This window comes from Phyllostomus hastatus, unplaced genomic scaffold (assembly GCF_019186645.2).
Source record: "Phyllostomus hastatus isolate PE091 unplaced genomic scaffold, TTU_PhHast_1.1 phas_contig_150, whole genome shotgun sequence".
Lineage (NCBI taxonomy): Eukaryota > Metazoa > Chordata > Mammalia > Chiroptera > Phyllostomidae > Phyllostomus > Phyllostomus hastatus.
This window is the reverse complement of record NW_025333611.1, coordinates 26,852,234-26,868,633: the sequence shown is the minus strand read 5'-3', so window position 1 is coordinate 26,868,633 and position 16,400 is coordinate 26,852,234. Positions and strand designations below refer to the sequence as shown.

The following is a 16,400-nucleotide window of genomic DNA, read 5'->3' as shown; positions in this document are numbered from 1 at the left end:
CTCGGGAGGTTCTTTTCACCCCTGCCCCGGGCCGGACCGGGTCATCTGGGGGTGAGCCTGAGGCCAGCTGAGGCACCTAGAGCCAGGCAGCGAATGTGGGCGTGGGTGGGCGTGACTCTTTGACGCTCGAGTAGGCCGGTGGGGCTGGGCAGGGACGGCAGCGGCGCCTCCAGCACAGAGGCCCCGGACAAGTGGGCGGAGCTGCCTTGGGACCCCAAAGGGGCGGCGGGGTTGGCCTTCGCGGGTGAGCAGGCCACTACAGGACCCGCAGCCTGGGACCTCAGTGCCACCCGCGGCCCCTTCCCCTTGCGGGAAGTGGGAGCCTGCCACAACCGTCTCTGGACTCGCAGAGAGGTTTTTGGCTCCGTCGTGACCACAAAGCGTCCAGCGATCTAGGATCTAGGCTTTCAGGGGTGACCAAAGCACCTGAGACTTTGGCACATCCTTCCTTCTCTGGCTAAACAGTAAAAAGCACAAGTTGCCACAATCCCAGGAGCTTTTATTCAAAGCCTATCTGTGCCCCACCCACCCTGCCCCCACTGAATGAGAATTGTATTTTGAAACAACACCCCATGTGACTCTGACAGCTGACAATCTTACTACACCCCCCCCCCCCCCCAAAGAATCGCATCTCCTCTGCTCTTCCCAGCACTTTGCTGGGTAGGTTGGAGCACCCCCATCACATAACTGAGTTTCGCAGAAGTCAAGTGACGTGTTCAAGTTCTCATAGTAAGCGATAGAGAAAGACCTACCCCAGGTCTGCCTACCATCAGGAGAACGAGGCAGTCGGAAAGCTGGAGGACAGCAGGGCGGGCCTGCATCTGCTGGGCTGGGGCAGGGGTGGCTCTGACAAGTGGAGAAAAGTCTTCAGGGGCTCCTCATCCCTGAGCAGCCCTCGCTGAATAAACCTGGACCCGGCGTCCTTTTTCGGGCTGTCCATGTGGCCCAGCTCCTCCCCTCCCATCTGTCAGGGTACCCGCGTCTCTGTGTGCAGTGGCTGAGGGTCGGACATCCCTGTGCCCTTCCGCACCGCGGGCCAGCGTGGCGCTGGTGACACCTGTTGCACCTGGGATGCTACGGCCCTGCTCACAGCACTGCCACCTGTGAGCCTGAGAATGAGTCATTTGGCAGCCGTGGGTCTTCCTTCTCCCCAGTGGAATCAGAGGTGCTCACACCTCCTTCTCTGCTCCTGGGAGTGAGCATGAGAATTAATTACTGGCACACCCCAGAACTGGCGAGGAGATGGCTCGAGGAGTGCTGCATGAGGAGTGTGTGGTGGGCTAACACACCCTGGGGAAAGGCTCGGAGGGCTCAGGAGGGAAGTGGCTGGCCAGGGTCCCACACCTGCATCCAGATGGGGGTGGCCGCCGACCAGCCCCTTGGGAGCCCTGGAGACTTGGTTGGCTCTGGCTGGAGGCTGTGGGAGCTTGATCTCTGCTGGGCTGCATCCAGCAGTTTTCTGTCCCAGACAGAGCAGCCTTGTTCTCTCCTCCTTAGACACAGTCATTGTCTGGCACGGAGCTCTGGGGGTGAGAGGTGTCCCGGGGCTTGGATGCCCTGCAAAGGCCCAGTCTGGCATGACTCCTAAATTAATAATGTATTTAGCTGTGGGAAGGGATCCTTGGTTGCCAAGGGCCTGGAGGAGGTGTCCCCCTGAATGCATCACAGCACAGCCTGGCTCGGAAAGGGTTACCGGGAGCCGCAGCCATCTTGCTGCGGAGGATGCTTTGTTCCCAGCTGAGAAGCTGAATAAATTCTTTCTAGGGCTGGTGGAATTCTCATCTAAAAGCCTCATCTGCCACTTTTGGGGGGCCTTTTCTGCACCCCTCCCCCAGCTTCTGCAGAAGACACTTTTAGCCCTTGAATCTCAGTGGAGAAGTTCTGAGTCGGGGGCAAGAGGCAGAGGCTGTTTCTTTAGCAAAAGAAGCTGGGTTTGCTCACTGTGGTCAGATAAACGTTATTTCATCTCGTTGTCTCCTGTATGTACCTCAGGCCTCTGAGACCTGAGGTATATTTTGTCTTTGAAGATGAGTCTGCCCCTCCCCCATCTCGCACCCATTTCTTCTTCCCTGTGCCCACACCCCCCTGCCCCCTGGGTCCATCCCCAGGGGTCCGGTGACCGTCTGACTTCTCCAGGGTACTCAGCCCCTTTCCCTCTGTTTTCTCCACAGCAAGCCCCACCCAACACGGACTGGCGTTTCTCTCAGGCCCAGAGACCCGGCACCAGCGGGTAGGTGACTGCCTCTCCAGCCCACCCTCTTCTCTGCGGCATTTTCTCAGCGATGACGTGGGAGGGGAGGGGGGAGGGCTTAGCATTCGCTACAAATGGCTTCTTCCCTCAGTTCCAGATTTCAAGGAGGTTTTGGTGTATTGGGGGCTGTCACACAGATTCCAGAAGGAAGAGGCTATTTTGGAAGCTCAGTTCACACGCTCATCCCCTCCCTCCTCCCACCATGGGAACCTGTCCAACCTCCTGGGGCTCTGTGGGACCACAAGATGGTTTTAAGGTGGTCTCTGGGTGGAGAGGAAGCGTATTATACCCATCTACTGCCCACACCCCCCCCCCCACTCTGGGCTGAGCTGAGCTCCATCCTGACCTGGGGTCCAGGCAGAGAAACCTGGGGCAGGAGGGGCAGAGGAGGAGCCTGCTGGAAAGAGCGGAGCTAGAGGAGGGCGGTCAGGCAGTGGTGGGGGAAGTGGGCACCGCACAGCTGGGGCTGAGGGGGAGCCTTCCTAGGGCGGCCTCCCTGGTCCTGCCCCTCCTCCGGCCCCCTGGGCCGCTCTGGCCTGGCCCTCTCAGCCTGTAGGCCTGTTGTCTCTGCCACTCTCTTATTCCTGCACCTTCTCTCTCTGTCCGTTTGCGTTCTCTGACTTTCCCTTGGTCTCTGTCTCAGTTTCTGTCCTTATTGCTGCCTCTCTGTCCCGCTGTGTGTGTCCACTTCTGCTGGTCTGTGCCTCACACTGAGCCTGCCGTGGCTAGGTGCTCAATAAATGTGGAATCGAATAAATGTGACTTCCTAGTCTCATTCTGTTTCTCTTTTCTCTGTTTCTGCCTCCCTGTCTCCATCCTTTTTCTCTTTCTTGTCTCTTCTTTCATCCTTTGCTAGTGTCCTTGTGTTCCTCCTCTGTCTCCTGTCTCTCTCTCTCAAGCTCTCTGAGTCTGTTGCCTGTCCCTTTCTGCCTCTCAGAGTCCCTCTCTCCATTTCTCTTTCTTCATCACTCTCTGTCTCTCTTTTATCCTGTTTGTTACTCGGTGACCCTGCCTGTCTCTCATTTCTTTGTACTTGTGGGCGAGCCAGCACACACATGTGCTCCCACCCCCTCCCTCCCCGTGCCCCTCGCACACAGAGCCTTTGATCTGCGCTTTCCACGCACACCCTCCCATCCAGGCTACCCCAGCTGCTCACTTCAGTCTGGTATGAATTCCTGCTGGGACAGGAACCCCCTGCGGGCGGAGGAGGAGGGAAACTTCAGCGGAAAGACCTTCAGTTGGTCTGAGGGAAGTGGGATGGGCCCTGGGCCAGGCCTCCCTGTTAGAAGTCGGAGCCAGTAGGAGTCCAGGGATCCCTGGAGAGAGGGGGGACAGAGTTGGCTGCCTCGCCGCCCCTCCCGGATGCTACAGATGCTGAGCCCTCGCAGCCACAAGAACCCAGGAGCCCGTGGTGGAGGGAGGGTGGAGGCTCCAGCTCCTGGGCAGGTGCAGTCCGTCCCTGGTATCGGGATCTGAAGGTGCTTCCTAGGAGGGCAAGAAAGCAGAGGAGCTGGACTGCCCTGGCCCTGCCCTGCACCCAGCGGTCTCCTTTCTCCCCACTGGCCTTGCCAGCCTTCCCATAAGTTATCCACTAGATCATTCACATATTCATTCATATATTCATTCAAAAATATGTATGGAGCATCTACTGTGAGCCAGCCCCCATGCTAACCACTGGCCTATAGGAATGAACAAGAAGACATGATCCTTGAACTCATAGACTTTCATGCCACCAGGGAGGCTGGAAATTGACAACAAATCACACACGAAAAGCACAGCAAGTTCTGAGAAGAGGGTAGTGAGAGTGTGGTGGTGGAAGGGGACAGGGAGGGCCTCCAGAAGGAAGTGACATTTGAGCTGAGGTGATGAGTGCCCCTTTCCCCACCCCCACCCCAGGCCATATACTAGCCCTGAAGCCGGATTCGGATTCATCGCTGAGCCTGGGAGCCTCACCAGTTGCTTCTGGTGTGCCCCCTGGGTTGAGCACCTCACCCCCGCCTCCCGCTCCTTTCCACCGAAGGAGAGACTGGGTGGCCTGAATACACACAGGGGCTCTTGGGGAGGCGGAGAAGGCTCGGGGGCTCTCCCATCCTTAACTCAAGCACGATGGGTCAGACGTTTCTGAGTCGGCTCTGAAGTGGCCCAGATGAGATGAGCATGAAGGGCCCGGTCCAGCAACTGCAACCTCCCTTCTCCATTCAATGAGGAGCAAGACCTACGATAGACCAGGTAGTATTCTAGATGGAGGGTATAAAAGGACAAACTCTCTGTCCTCGGGACTTTACAGTGTTGAGGGAGACAAGTATTAACCAGTTAATCACCAAAAAAACAAAAATAAGCATGATTGCAGCTGCCACAAGTGCTATGAACAGTCCCGATAGCGAGAGCCGAGAACGGGCACTGGACGGGATCAGGGAGCAGGAGGACATCCAGGAGGAAGTGAGGCTGTGCTGGGATCTGAATGAATAGGAATTACCCAACCAGGGGAGAGCGCGAAGAGCATTCCAGGGACAGGGAAGAGCATGCGCCAAGGCCCCTGGGGAGGCATCTCAGGACAGAGGATGACAGGGAGCTCTTTCTGGGCCGCCGTTCTGACGAGGACATTGGAGTCTGACTGTGGTTCCAGTCTGACTGTGCTTCCTCCATTGCTTTTCTGCCCCACTCCTTCCCCACCGTCTTGGCTACTGGCACAACAGGTTCAAAGCAGGGCTAGCCCTTCAGTAGACCTTGTTCAAGTTCAAGCCAGCCCTCAGTCACATTGCCTAGACAAAAGGGGAACAGACTAGCGCTCTGAATGAAGTTCTTGCTTGCCAGGTGCTCCTCATCCCCACCACTGCCCTCCTCAGATCCTCCGTCCAGTTCCTGACCCCGGCAGCCGTTGTCTCAGCCTCTCCTGGTCCCCACTCAGTCCTTGAGATGGTTTCACCCCAGCCTCCGCCTCCCCTCCACCCAGCCACCCCTCCAGACGCTGCCTCCGCTGTCCCTCAGTGTGGGCGGTCATTCAGCAAGCAAGAGGCCGCTCACTTCTTTTCTGCTTGTAAAATAATACATGCTAATTATAGAATCATCATGAGAGAGAGAGAGCGCGCAATTTTTTTAAAGTACTCATAATTTCACAACCCAGGGAAACCACCACTGACAATTTTTTTTAATATGGAAAATTTCAAATCTATACAAAAGTAGAATACCAAAACGAACCTCCAGGAGCCCACTGTTCAGCTCGACTAATTCCTGGTCTTGCTTTCCTTCTCTTCACCCCGCCCTCTCCTGGTTTACTCTGAATGCGCTCAGCCGTTATGTGACTTTATCTCAGTCTTCACTATCTTTAACAATTTTTTAAACGTGTAAGCACTAAATATATTAACAAAATAAAAATTAATATATTAGTAATAAATAATATTAATGAGCTAATATCACATTTTCCCAATTATATTTCTCTTTTCATTAACTTATTTACATGCTTATCCAAATTGAGGTCTCCAATTTGTCTGTGTTTGGTTGAGTATCTCGATTCTCTCAAGCTCTTTTAATACTTTCACGTGTGTCTTTCTAAACCCTTTGTGCGGTCAAGCCACATGCACAGGCTTCCTCTTTTTAAAAAAATATAATTTACTTAAATAAACTGTTTATGAATTTGTTCACAGAATACTGAGAACTTTCATTCCCAGTAAGCTGGTATATTTCTCACCATGTTTTTTCTTTGCAGTAATTGAGGTCACACTCTTCATTATATTGTAGCTTTTTTTTGTCTTTGCAATATATAACAAAAATTCCACAAAAATTTCCTGAAGTCATTTAACTATCAGAGAGTAGCCCCATGTATAGGGTGGGGCAACAGCAGGTTTGCAGTTGTGACTACGTGAGACGGAGTTTATTCCTGCATTATGTGTGACTTATCAGTGATGGTAGTATTTCCCATAAGTTCACGGACAACGGTAAACTTACTTTTGTCCAGCCCTGTATATGTGTATTTTTAAATGCTAATAGGCTTTTACAGCATTGAAAGTGTATCCGTGCACTTACATTTTATCAGTTACTCCAGGCTGTTATCAGGGGCGACTTCCCCAGATTTCTTCTTTTTTTTTTTTTGAGCCTGACTGTACCAGAGCCCACCTCTGGGATGCTCCCAGCACATGCCCAGTACCGGGGTGCAAGCTCCTTGGGGCGAGGGCGGTATCTGTCATCTCGTGAGTCCTCGGGCCTGTCACGGGCCCTGCCCCGGAGTGGGCGCTGGGAAAGTGGTCGGTTAGATGTAGTCTCTCTCCTCCACTCTCACGTTTTCATTGCTTCCCAAATCCTGGAAGAGTCCCCTGTGCTTGCTTCTGGGGGTCCAGCCCCTCCCTGCCGAAGCCCAGTGTGTTGTTGTGTGTGAGATCGTCAGCTTTAGGGTCCCTTCAGGCCCGTTTCAGGGTGTAGGTCCGCCCGTTACCGGCTATGTGACTTTGGGGGAAGTTCGTCAACCTCTCAGAGCCCTGGTTGCCTCTGCTGGAAAATAGGGCTAATCACAACACACATGGTTCTGAGATTAAAATACACCACACACACACACACACACACACACACACACACACACGTGCCAGTCATCCACTCATCTCCTGCCCAGCTTCAAAGAGCTGGCAGCCTGCCCACGTGCTTGGCCTCCAACCTTCAACTGTTTGCCTAGAATCCTCCTTACAGCCCAGCCCTCTCCCTTCCTCCTACCTTTACTCCCTCAACACCACCGCCCGCCTCCACAGGGCGTCCTCCTAACCTGGCATCTGACCCCGTTGTCCACCTCACAGCCCCGGAGTTCTTCTCCTGGTTGCCCGCCCCCAACCTGCTCCCCGAGTGTCCGCATTAGGCCCTATGCTGAGGGCTGAGCCCCCCTGTCTGCACCCTGCACCCTAGGCAGGCCCAGGGAGCTCAGCCAGGCTGCCAAGCAGGACTTCTGGGTTTTCATGGAGACTGGGCCCTGGGTCACCTCTCACAGGAGCAAGAGTGATCCATAAATACTTACCCTAAAGCCGGTCATGACAACTCCCCCAAACACCTCATGGAGTCCCAGGGCTCTTAGCAGGAGACCAAAATCTTCCATGTGGCTCTGCAGCCACAGCCCCCGAAGACACCTCCCCTCTTGCCCTTAGTCCTTTGAACTGGCCCAGCCTCCCCCAGCCTCAGGGCACGCAGCTGTCTCCCACACCACCACCCACACCTTCTCCTAGAAAACGTAATCTTTTTTACTTTAGAATGTTTCAAACCTATGGAAAAGTTGAAAGAATGGCGTGACGAACATCTGCATAGTTTTTTTTTTTACCTAGATGCATCATTTGTTAATATTTTGCGCACTTGTTTTATCTCTCTCTGTACTGACACACTAACAGACTCACACACCCACACACACTCATACACAGACTCACACACTCATGCTTTCAAGGCCTGGTGCCAAATCCTCATCGTGACCTAACCCGTGCCACAGGCTTTTTCCCGTTTGTCTGGCTCAGGCAACACAGGTTTATTGAGGAACTTCGGGTGCCAGCCGGTGCCAAGAGTCGCCTGATAGACGGTGTGTGTGTGTCAGGGTGCTTCCCTCTTTCCTCAAAAACGGAAACGATTTGGTCCTTGATAACTCCGAAAGAGCGTGGAAATAGCCGCCCTGGGAAAAACCCAAGTTGGGTTGGAATTCTTTTGGGCTCTTTTCCCGGCTAGCGTTCCTCACAGTCACTCCGTGCTCTTCCCAACGCTCAGAGCGTCCAAAGGTCTGGCTCGGGGCTGCAGTAGGGAGCAGGCCGACACCCGGGGCAGATCTGGGGGGCTGGGGGCCCTCTGACAAACTGTGTTGGTTTTACTGAGGTGGAGGGGGCCGGAACTGGCATTCCAGAGAACAGGAACAGGCCGGAACTGGCATTCCATCTGCCCGGGCTTTGCTGTAAGGGAGAGCTTGAGGAATTAGGGAAGGGAATCTGAAAAAGTTTGGTGGTGGGTGTTTGGGAGGGGCCTGGGGTGTTCTTGTAAAGCCGAGGGGCGGGTTCTCGCCTGCCCTGCGTTCTATCCCGAGGGCTTCACGCCTCTCTGCCCCAGGGTCCCCGGCCTCTCCCTCTAGGCTCTCACACCTTTCTCTGGCTCCGACACACTCTTCCATCTCCCACCTTCCCTGCCCGGAGAGGCCGACCCCCTCACCGTGACAGTGAGCGCTGCTCTGTCACAGACAAGTCACAGCCTACGCGGCTGTGTGTGTCCACGGCCGCAGTGTCTGCGGCGGGTCTGAGACGGTGAGGCTCGGGTGCAGGGGCCTGGTTCCTGAGGGGTTGTACAAACTACCCCCACCTTGCTGACAGGGGGTGTGAGGTGGGGAGAGGGTGCAGGGGGGCGGGGGCTAGGCTGGCCTGGGGCGCTGTGCTCACCATCCCACTCTCTCCAGCTCCCAAAATGGCGATGAAACCGGCACCTGGCCCAACAACCAGTTCGACACGGAGATGCTGCAAGCGATGATCCTGGCCTCCGCTAGCGGTGAGTGGTGCAGGGCAGTGTATGCGGGTGGGGGGTGAGATGTGGAGTGGGAGGTGGGAGGCCTGGGGTTCTGGGGCGCCCCACAGCCGCCACACCCAGAGGCTGTCTGTCCACCTGCACGGTTTCTGTGGATCTCTCTGCTGTTTGAGAGGACCTGTAACTGTAGGACATAAAGGGGGGCTGAGGGCCAGCCGAGGGAGGGGTGGGAGGCTGGGGTGCCCAGAGGGGAGCGAACAAGGAAAGGCCCACTGAGGACATGTGCGGAGGAGTGGTTGAGGATCTGGCTCTGGGAGGGGACAGCGTCAGTCCAGTCCCAGCTCTGCCACTTAGGGTCTCTGTGACTTCCATGAGTTTGCTTAATCTCTCTACACCTCAGTTTCCTGGGCCCAGAAAACAGGGGCAGCCACTAAAGGGCTGTTGTGAGGCCCAGAGGGGAGGGCGCCACAGAGCAGGAAGTCACGCCAGCCCTCGGTCCACGGGTGGGGGTGGGGGGTGTTCCCAGCAAAGCGAACAGGCTTGGGTGCTTGAGACCTTCTCTCTGGTTTGCTGACCCCACCTGCAGAGAAGGATTTGGTCTTCTCACGCAGCTAACAAAGAACGTCACATGCAATGGGGACGCAGAGGGTGGCTGTTGTCCCAGAAGAGTCACGAGGGTCCCGAACAGGGAAGCAGGGTCATCTCACCAGCACTTAGGCACGCAGGCAGGCCTGGAGACAGCCCAGCATGGACTCCGGTCCTGGCGCCGCCGCCTTACCTGAGAGTCCTCGGGCACGTTCCCAAGCCCCTCCGGGCCTCACAGGCGCTGACTCTGAAATGGGCGCAGTAATAACAGGTCTCGTGTGGGGTCGAGAGGGCCGGTATCAGGCCTCGGCACAGAGTTGGCAGAGAGGAAGGGCACAATATGTAGTGGCCAAAACTGATTAGTTACGATCTTTATTGATCCATACATAGGAGTAGAAGGAAGACAGAATTAGAATACTGCCTGTTCGTAAGGACTGGCTCCTGGAGCAGCAAATCCCGGGCTCACACAGAGGCCGGTGGGGGAATGTACAGTGGCTGAGAGCCCTGCCCTCCTGCGTGGAGGGCTGGGGGGTGGACAGCGAGGTAGAATCAAACACAGTCACCACACCCACGCCTGCGTACCATCCCAGGCGCGTGTTAGACACCCTTCATGGGCCTCATGCCGACCAGCCCCTCAGCCGCTCTGCAGGGCACGTCTGAGTACTTCCACTTGACCGGAGAACTGAGTAGTCACTTCTCCAAGGCAGCAGACTGGCCACTCTAAACTGGCCCGACTCCCAGGTTCATGTCCTCTCTGCTCCAATGACCATGTCTGCTTTGAGATCCAGCCTCAGTGTCCCCTTCAGCTAAACAGTTCTAGAGGCTGAACTCTCACTGCCCTGCCTTATTCCCCCAGGTGAGGGTGGCCAGATAGAACACAAGATGGTCAGTTAAACTTTAACTCCAGACAGACAACAACTAATACCCAGCGTAAGTGGGCCCGCACGCTCGCTCGCAGCAGGACAGACAGCGCTGAAACCTTGCTCGTCGTCATCGACCTGAAGTTCATATTTAACTGAGCGCCCTGTATTTTTGCCGCTAAATCTGGCCAGCGTCCCCCAGCTGTCTGCGGGGCTGGGCAAGGCCAGGACTGCGGCTGGGAAGGGTCGGAAGTGGCCCGAGAGGCCAGATGCTGAGTGTGAACAGCGGCGGCGCCGGCTCTGGGGAGACGCCAAGTCGGGATCTTGAGGGAAGTAAACAGACAGTCAGGTATATTTAGCTCTTGTGGTGCTGAGCCCTAAGGCCAGGAAGCAGGCTTTCTAGCCTAAATCCAGACTTTAAAAACAGAAATGGAGTATTTATGGCCCCAAACCCTCCTAGAAGTTCCCCTGGGTCATTGCAGGCTGCCTCCCTCTCAGGACTCCGGCCTCCGGCCCACGCAGGGCCTGACCTGAGTGTAAGCCGGGCCCTGGGGACAGCCCCTGAGGGCCGAGGGGTCGGAGGGGTCGGGTCAGGCCCCACTCTCACTTTCACACCCAGTGCCTTGCCCTGGAGCCAGAGAGGTTCCTGGAGCCCAGCCCAGCCGGTCTGTGGGGCTGCTGAGGGGGAGTGAGTATGAGGGAGAGAGTAAGGACACTTGGGAGGCTTCTTAAATAAACATTTCAGGGAGGAGGTGTGCTCTCAAGGAGCCTGTGGTTTGCAGGTCATCTGGCTGAGGTCTAGCTTGACCAGACCTCGCTGGGCTGGGCTGGGCTGCTCTGGAGTGCTGCCTTAGTCCCCGGGAGGCGAGGCGGGACCTGCGGGAGGTTGCAGGTTACTGGGCCTGGAGCCGGTTTCCCAGGTGAGGCTGGCGCAGGAGAGGAGGCCAGCACCGCTTCCACCTCCTCCAGAGCAGAGGGCACTCAGGTTCTTTCTTGCTGCTCCTCAAAGTCGGTTTCTCTCAGGACCGAGGGAAGGTCCTGGCCCCAGCCCGGTGTAGGGTAGAAGGAGGGGCTGTTGGAGAACCGCTTCTAAGGAAGGCCAGAGCCTGCAATCCAACGTCTCCCCCTCACATTTGTAGACAGGGAAACTGAGGCCCCAGTCATGCAGGGCCTGGGTCAAGGTCACACAGCCCAACTCCACTGCACCGTGTAAGGCCCGGCTGGTGTCAGGGCTGGCTCTGCCGGTCTCGCTCACAGCGGGGCTCCTCAGGGGTCTTGGGTGCATGGGGGACGTGGGTGGGCCTAGCTTCCAGCTACCAGTCAAGCCCATCCTTCCTTCCTGTTTCTGCCTCCCTCCTCCCTGTTTCTCTCTGGCTCTTCTCTACATCACTCTGCAGTCCTGGCTCCTGAGGCCAGAGCTGGCCCCCTCCCCCAGCCCCTCCATTCCCAGGCGGGAAGAGGGAAGGTGGGAGGGGAGGGGGCCAGCAGTCGAGGTCCCAGCTCCCTCCTGGAGTCAATTAGGGAAACAGAGAAATGTCCATGGGGCCAAGGGGCTGGGGGAGGGAGGAAAAGAGAAGGAAATGGGCAGCTGCTCCCTCCCCACCCCCAAGGTCCTCTGATCGGGGATTGGGGATTTGAAATGGAGCCAATAGAAACCTGAGCCGCTGGAGTGAGAAGGCGGAAAGACGAGGCTCATCCGTCCTTGCCTTCTCTCACGCCCCTCCCCCCTCATGCCATTCTTTGAAAATACTTCCTGTCTCTCTCAATCCCTGGTCGGTGTCCCAGGATTACTCAGCTTCTCCAGGCTTTAGTCACCCTCTCTACTCACCCCCAGGGTTGGGGCGGGGGCAGAGGGAGGCCAGGGGAAAGCTCCTTTGCCGGCCTGGGGCCTTAACCCTCCCACGGCCGGCAGGAGGGCTCCGTGGCCCGCGAGCTCAGGCGAAGCCATCCAGCTCCCAGTTCCTTCCCCCTAACGCACACGCGCGCGGCGCAACGACGCGCCGGGTGGGGATGACGACCGCAGCAGCGAGCACGCAGTGCCTGGGCCCTGGGCGAAGCGCTGCCTCATTGACGCCTCACGAAAGCCCGCTTCTGAGCGTCTCTCCCTGGGACGTGCACACAGACCGCCCGGAGAGCTGTTCGAAGGCCGACTCCGGGAGTCCGGCTTTCTGACACGCTCCCGGGTGAGGCTGAGCCGAGGCCAGGGTGTGTGCTGCCCTGGACCCCTGTGTCTTCTGGGGCAGGCCACTGTCTTTGATGTCATCTGGCTCTGACACTGTGAGCCTGAGATGATGTCCCGAGATCGTCACCTGCTCAGCCCCGTAGAAGGCTGCGCGCTCTGTCTCCTCTCCTCTCCTTTACCCAGAGAGGAGTTTTGGGGGCCATGCTGCTGCTGCTGCTGCTGCTGGTGCGTGCCCTCCCTGCACTCACACACACTCAGGCCTCACCCCTGTTCGGCCCTGTGCTGGCTGGTTTGGTCACGGGCTAGTCTTACCTTCTCGGAGCCTTGCTTCCCTGATCTGTGAAGTGCGGGCCTCACCGCATGCCTGGCTGGGCTGTCGAGCTGAGGTGAGAAGCGTCTTGCACGTGCACCATCTAGCAAAGGGCTTGGCGCAGAGCAGGCTGCAGTTGCGGTTCTGAAGTGAATGCCTGGAAGAGCGCCTGCTCCTGGTCAGTAACAGAACTGCAAAGTACCCGCTGTGTGCCGGGTGCTGGCTGGAAAAGGGGGAGAGGAAGATGGACAAGCCATGGCGGAAGGGCCCCAGAGGCCCACAGCCCCGTGTGGAAACCCGAGCGGCTCCCTTGAGAAGGGCCGGGGCGAGGGTTTGAGAGCCAGTGCCTCAGCCCAGAGAGAAGGAACAGCTAGCATCTTTTTAGCCCCTGCCTCGGGTGAATAGGTAAAAGAACTAGGGATCAAATCTAGGCTGTTAGTCCAGAAACCCTTACCTCTGCCCCCTGTGATGGAGCTGGTCTTCCCTGGGCTCAGGGGGGTCCGGGCTTCGTGATTGGCTGGCATTCATTAACTGCTTGTCCTCCAGGAGAGTGACAGTGGGGGACCCAGAGGTTAGCCCCTGACTTTCTTCTGTCTCTGCAGAAGCTGCTGACGGGAGCTCCACCCTGGGAGGGGGCGCCGGCACCATGGGCTTGAGCGCCCGCTATGGGCCCCAGTTCACCCTGCAGCACGTGCCCGACTACCGCCAGAACGTCTACATCCCCGGCAGCAACGCCACGCTGACCAACGCGGCGGGCAAGCGGGACGGCAAGGCCCCGGCAGGCGGAAACGGCAACAAGAAGAAGTCAGGCAAGAAGGAGAAGAAGTAAAGCGGAGGCCGGCCTGGAGCCACAGGGCCCGCTCCCCCCAGCCCGCCCCGCCTCTCCCACCTGGACCCAGGACCGGGGTCTCCAGGGCTCACCCCCAGGATCCTGGCGGCCCGGGACACGCTCCCCTTGGGAAACAGAAACAAGTGCCCAGTCAACACCCCTCTCTGCCCCCAGGGGATCGAATATGCAAAGGGAGTTCCGCAGGGAACCCCCGTCCAATCAACGGCTGTGCCGCGGGCCGCGGGGCAGTGCGCGCAGCACTGGTCGCGCTGCTGCAGTCACAGCTGAACTCCTCCACCTCCAAACCCAGTCAGGCCCCAGCAGGACCACCGCCCGCCCCCTCCCGCCCATGCCACCCCCTCCTTCAGCAGCTCCTCTTTCTTCAGTAAGGCGGTTGGGGTGTTGAGGTACCTGGTGACCTAAAAAGGTTCCTAGTTCTGAAGAGTTGAAAGGGCATCGTGACCTCTTGGCCTATCCTTCAATTCTCAAACTTCCCCCAAAGCGTGGTTTGGTGCCAGGCCTTCGCCTCCTTCCTCAGCCTGAGACCCAGCTCATGTTTTGGGAGACACGGTCACCATTCCATGGTACTGATGCTTGCTGGATTCAGGGAGGGCATTTTGCTGCCATGCCTCTTCCCGATGCCCTAGGGACCAGTTGTTTCGTTTTGTTTTGTTTTTCATTGTTTGATGTTCCCACTGCATGCTGTGGCTGCCCCTCCCTAAACCAGAGACTTCACTGCATGTTCCAAGACGGTGTGGGGTGGTCGGACAAAGAAGGAAAGAGTATGTATGTGGCGGGGAGAGGGTGGATACACCTTGACCCATCAGTTAACAGTTATCAGGAGGCTCTGTATGTCCCCAGGGTACTGACCAGAGCTTTCCAGCCATAAACCAAGAACCGGGCTGGACCCTCATCTCCCACAGGCTCGGGGCTGAGCGGCCAGCACCAATGATCTCAACTGGCGTTACAGTCCGAGGAAGGTCTGAGCAGGTTCGCGACCAGGTCCCCTGGAGAGATCAGAGGGGCCTCTGTGGGTGCTGGGTACTCCGGAGGTGCCAATAGTGGAAGGATCAGTATGCCCCCCCCACCCCCAGGCCAGCTAGGCCGTTCATGGTTCCTGGGCTGGGGAGGCAGAGGGGCTAGAGCAGGGATTAAGTGGACAGAACGTCTCAGCCGCAGGATCAGTCTTCTCCACGGGGCCCCTGCATTCCCCAAGGCTCGGTCCTTCACCTTGCCAGGTGCCATTTCTTCTCTGTTAAGGCCACTGCCCAGGCCCCCGGTGTGCCCCCTAGTGGCCAGGGCCTGGTTCAAGTCCCTAGTGCCTCCTTGTGCATAAACCTAACTCTGCCCACCCACTTCTACCCCCGAGTCCCGTTCACGCACCGGGGCTGAGTGAGAACCCCACCCTAGTCCTTACAGTAGTGTAGAGACCCCTCCCTCCCTCCCTCCTTTGGCTGGTGTAGAATAGCCAATAGTGTAGTGCGGTGTGCTTCCCTGTGATGGCGAGGTGGCAGCGGGCAGCGGGCCCCGCGCAGCCGTCTGTCCTCGAATTTGCCTGCGGCGGCCCGTGCTGTGTTTTGTGCTGTGTCCACGCGCTGCGGCGACCCCCTCCCCAATACTGACTCCTATAAGCGCTTCTCCTGGCATAGTCACGTAGCTCCCCACCCCTTTCCTGTGTTTCACGCAAGTTTTATACTCTAATATTTATATGGCTTTTTTCTTTGAAAAAAAATAAAAAGGTTTCTTCTGAAAGTTTGAACGTTTCTGTTTAAATATGGAAGCTCCTGAGTCGTCTGGATGAAGTAACGAGCTGAGGGGTGCATGCTGGGCGGAGAGCGGGATCGGGAGGCAATTATGGCGTTTGCGTGTTGGTCTGGTGTGGTCGCCGTGAGTCTGCGTTTGACTATCAAACGTGACTGTGTATGCTCGCAAGACCCTCTTGCATATGTAATAGCATGCGACTGACTCAGTGTGCGGGCGGATCTGGATACCGCGTGTGTCATCGGCTCGCGGGCCCGTTGTGGGGGAGGGACGTCAGCGCGGCGTGTCGGTGTGCAGTTGAGTGCGCAGTGGGATGCGCGGCTGTCTCCGTGCCAGGGCTAACAGAGCGCCAGTCTCCAGGCAGAAGAGGAGACCCGAGCGCGGGGGCGGACGCGGGTTGGCGCCCAGCAAACCGCGCTGCAGAGGGGGCGGGGAATGTCTCCTTAGTGCCAGCCCCTTCGCAGCCGCGCCGACTACCTCCGAGCGCCTTAGCGGGCTTGGCGGAGGGGGCGGGGGAACTTTCTTTGCCCGTCTCCCTCCGCCCCCGCTGCCTCGGCGATTTGGGAACACCGCCAGAGAGGCAGGGGATGCCCGAGGCGATTCTTCGAAGTCCGCGTCCGCGTCCGTAGCGTGGGCCTCAGTTTCCCCGCTTGGAATTCACCTTCCCGCGCGTCTCTCAGCAGCGGAGCCAAGGAAATTGGAGGGCTCGCCTTCTTGTGCGGGGGTGGTCTAGGGGACTGAAAGGACTGGAAATGAGATAGCCCACTTCAGGTCGCCCTCCCACCTTCCCCTCTCTTCGTGCTTTTCCATTCACTGGTCCGCTCGCCCGTCTCTCTGCCTGCTCAGCCCGTCTCCTCGAAGCACAGTGGGATTCCTAGGTGGCCGCAGCCTGAGAAGCCGCAAGAGGCACAGAGGGAGGGAAGGCCGGGAGGGGCAGAAGGAGAGAAAGGCAGACCCACTGGGGTGAACGGGCGGGCCAGTGAGGGTGTGCCCTAGCACCGGGAGGGAGGAGGCCGTTTCTGGGCCGCCTCGGCGCGGAGCCTCTCAGAGCTGGGTCCTTCAGTCTGTTGTCATGGAAACCAAGCCTTCCAACTAAGCATCCGGGGGTGACTTTCCTGCGTGGGAGAGAGGGTGGTGTGCGCAGCTGCTGAGATGGAAGC

At 57.6% G+C, this 16,400-nt stretch overlaps 1 protein-coding gene across 22 annotated transcripts in view; it reads left to right on the top strand.

Moving 5' to 3' along the window:
* Positions 1-15,231, top strand: part of LOC123807960 (protocadherin gamma-C4) — a 151,569-nt gene extending 136,338 nt beyond the window's left edge. For 21 of the 22 annotated variants that reach the window (XM_045822142.1, XM_045822128.1, XM_045822152.1 and 18 more), the window contains 3 exons: positions 2,172-2,230; positions 8,649-8,737; positions 13,253-15,231. In XM_045822142.1, the coding sequence (XP_045678098.1) occupies positions 2,172-2,230; positions 8,649-8,737; positions 13,253-13,479 (375 nt within the window). In that variant the 3' untranslated portion in view covers positions 13,480-15,231. Of the gene's footprint in view, positions 1-1,966; positions 2,009-2,171; positions 2,231-8,648; positions 8,738-13,252 lie in introns of those variants that run through there. The other variant, XM_045822241.1, reaches the window with a different exon arrangement.
* Positions 15,232-16,400: the final 1,169 nt, after the last annotated feature.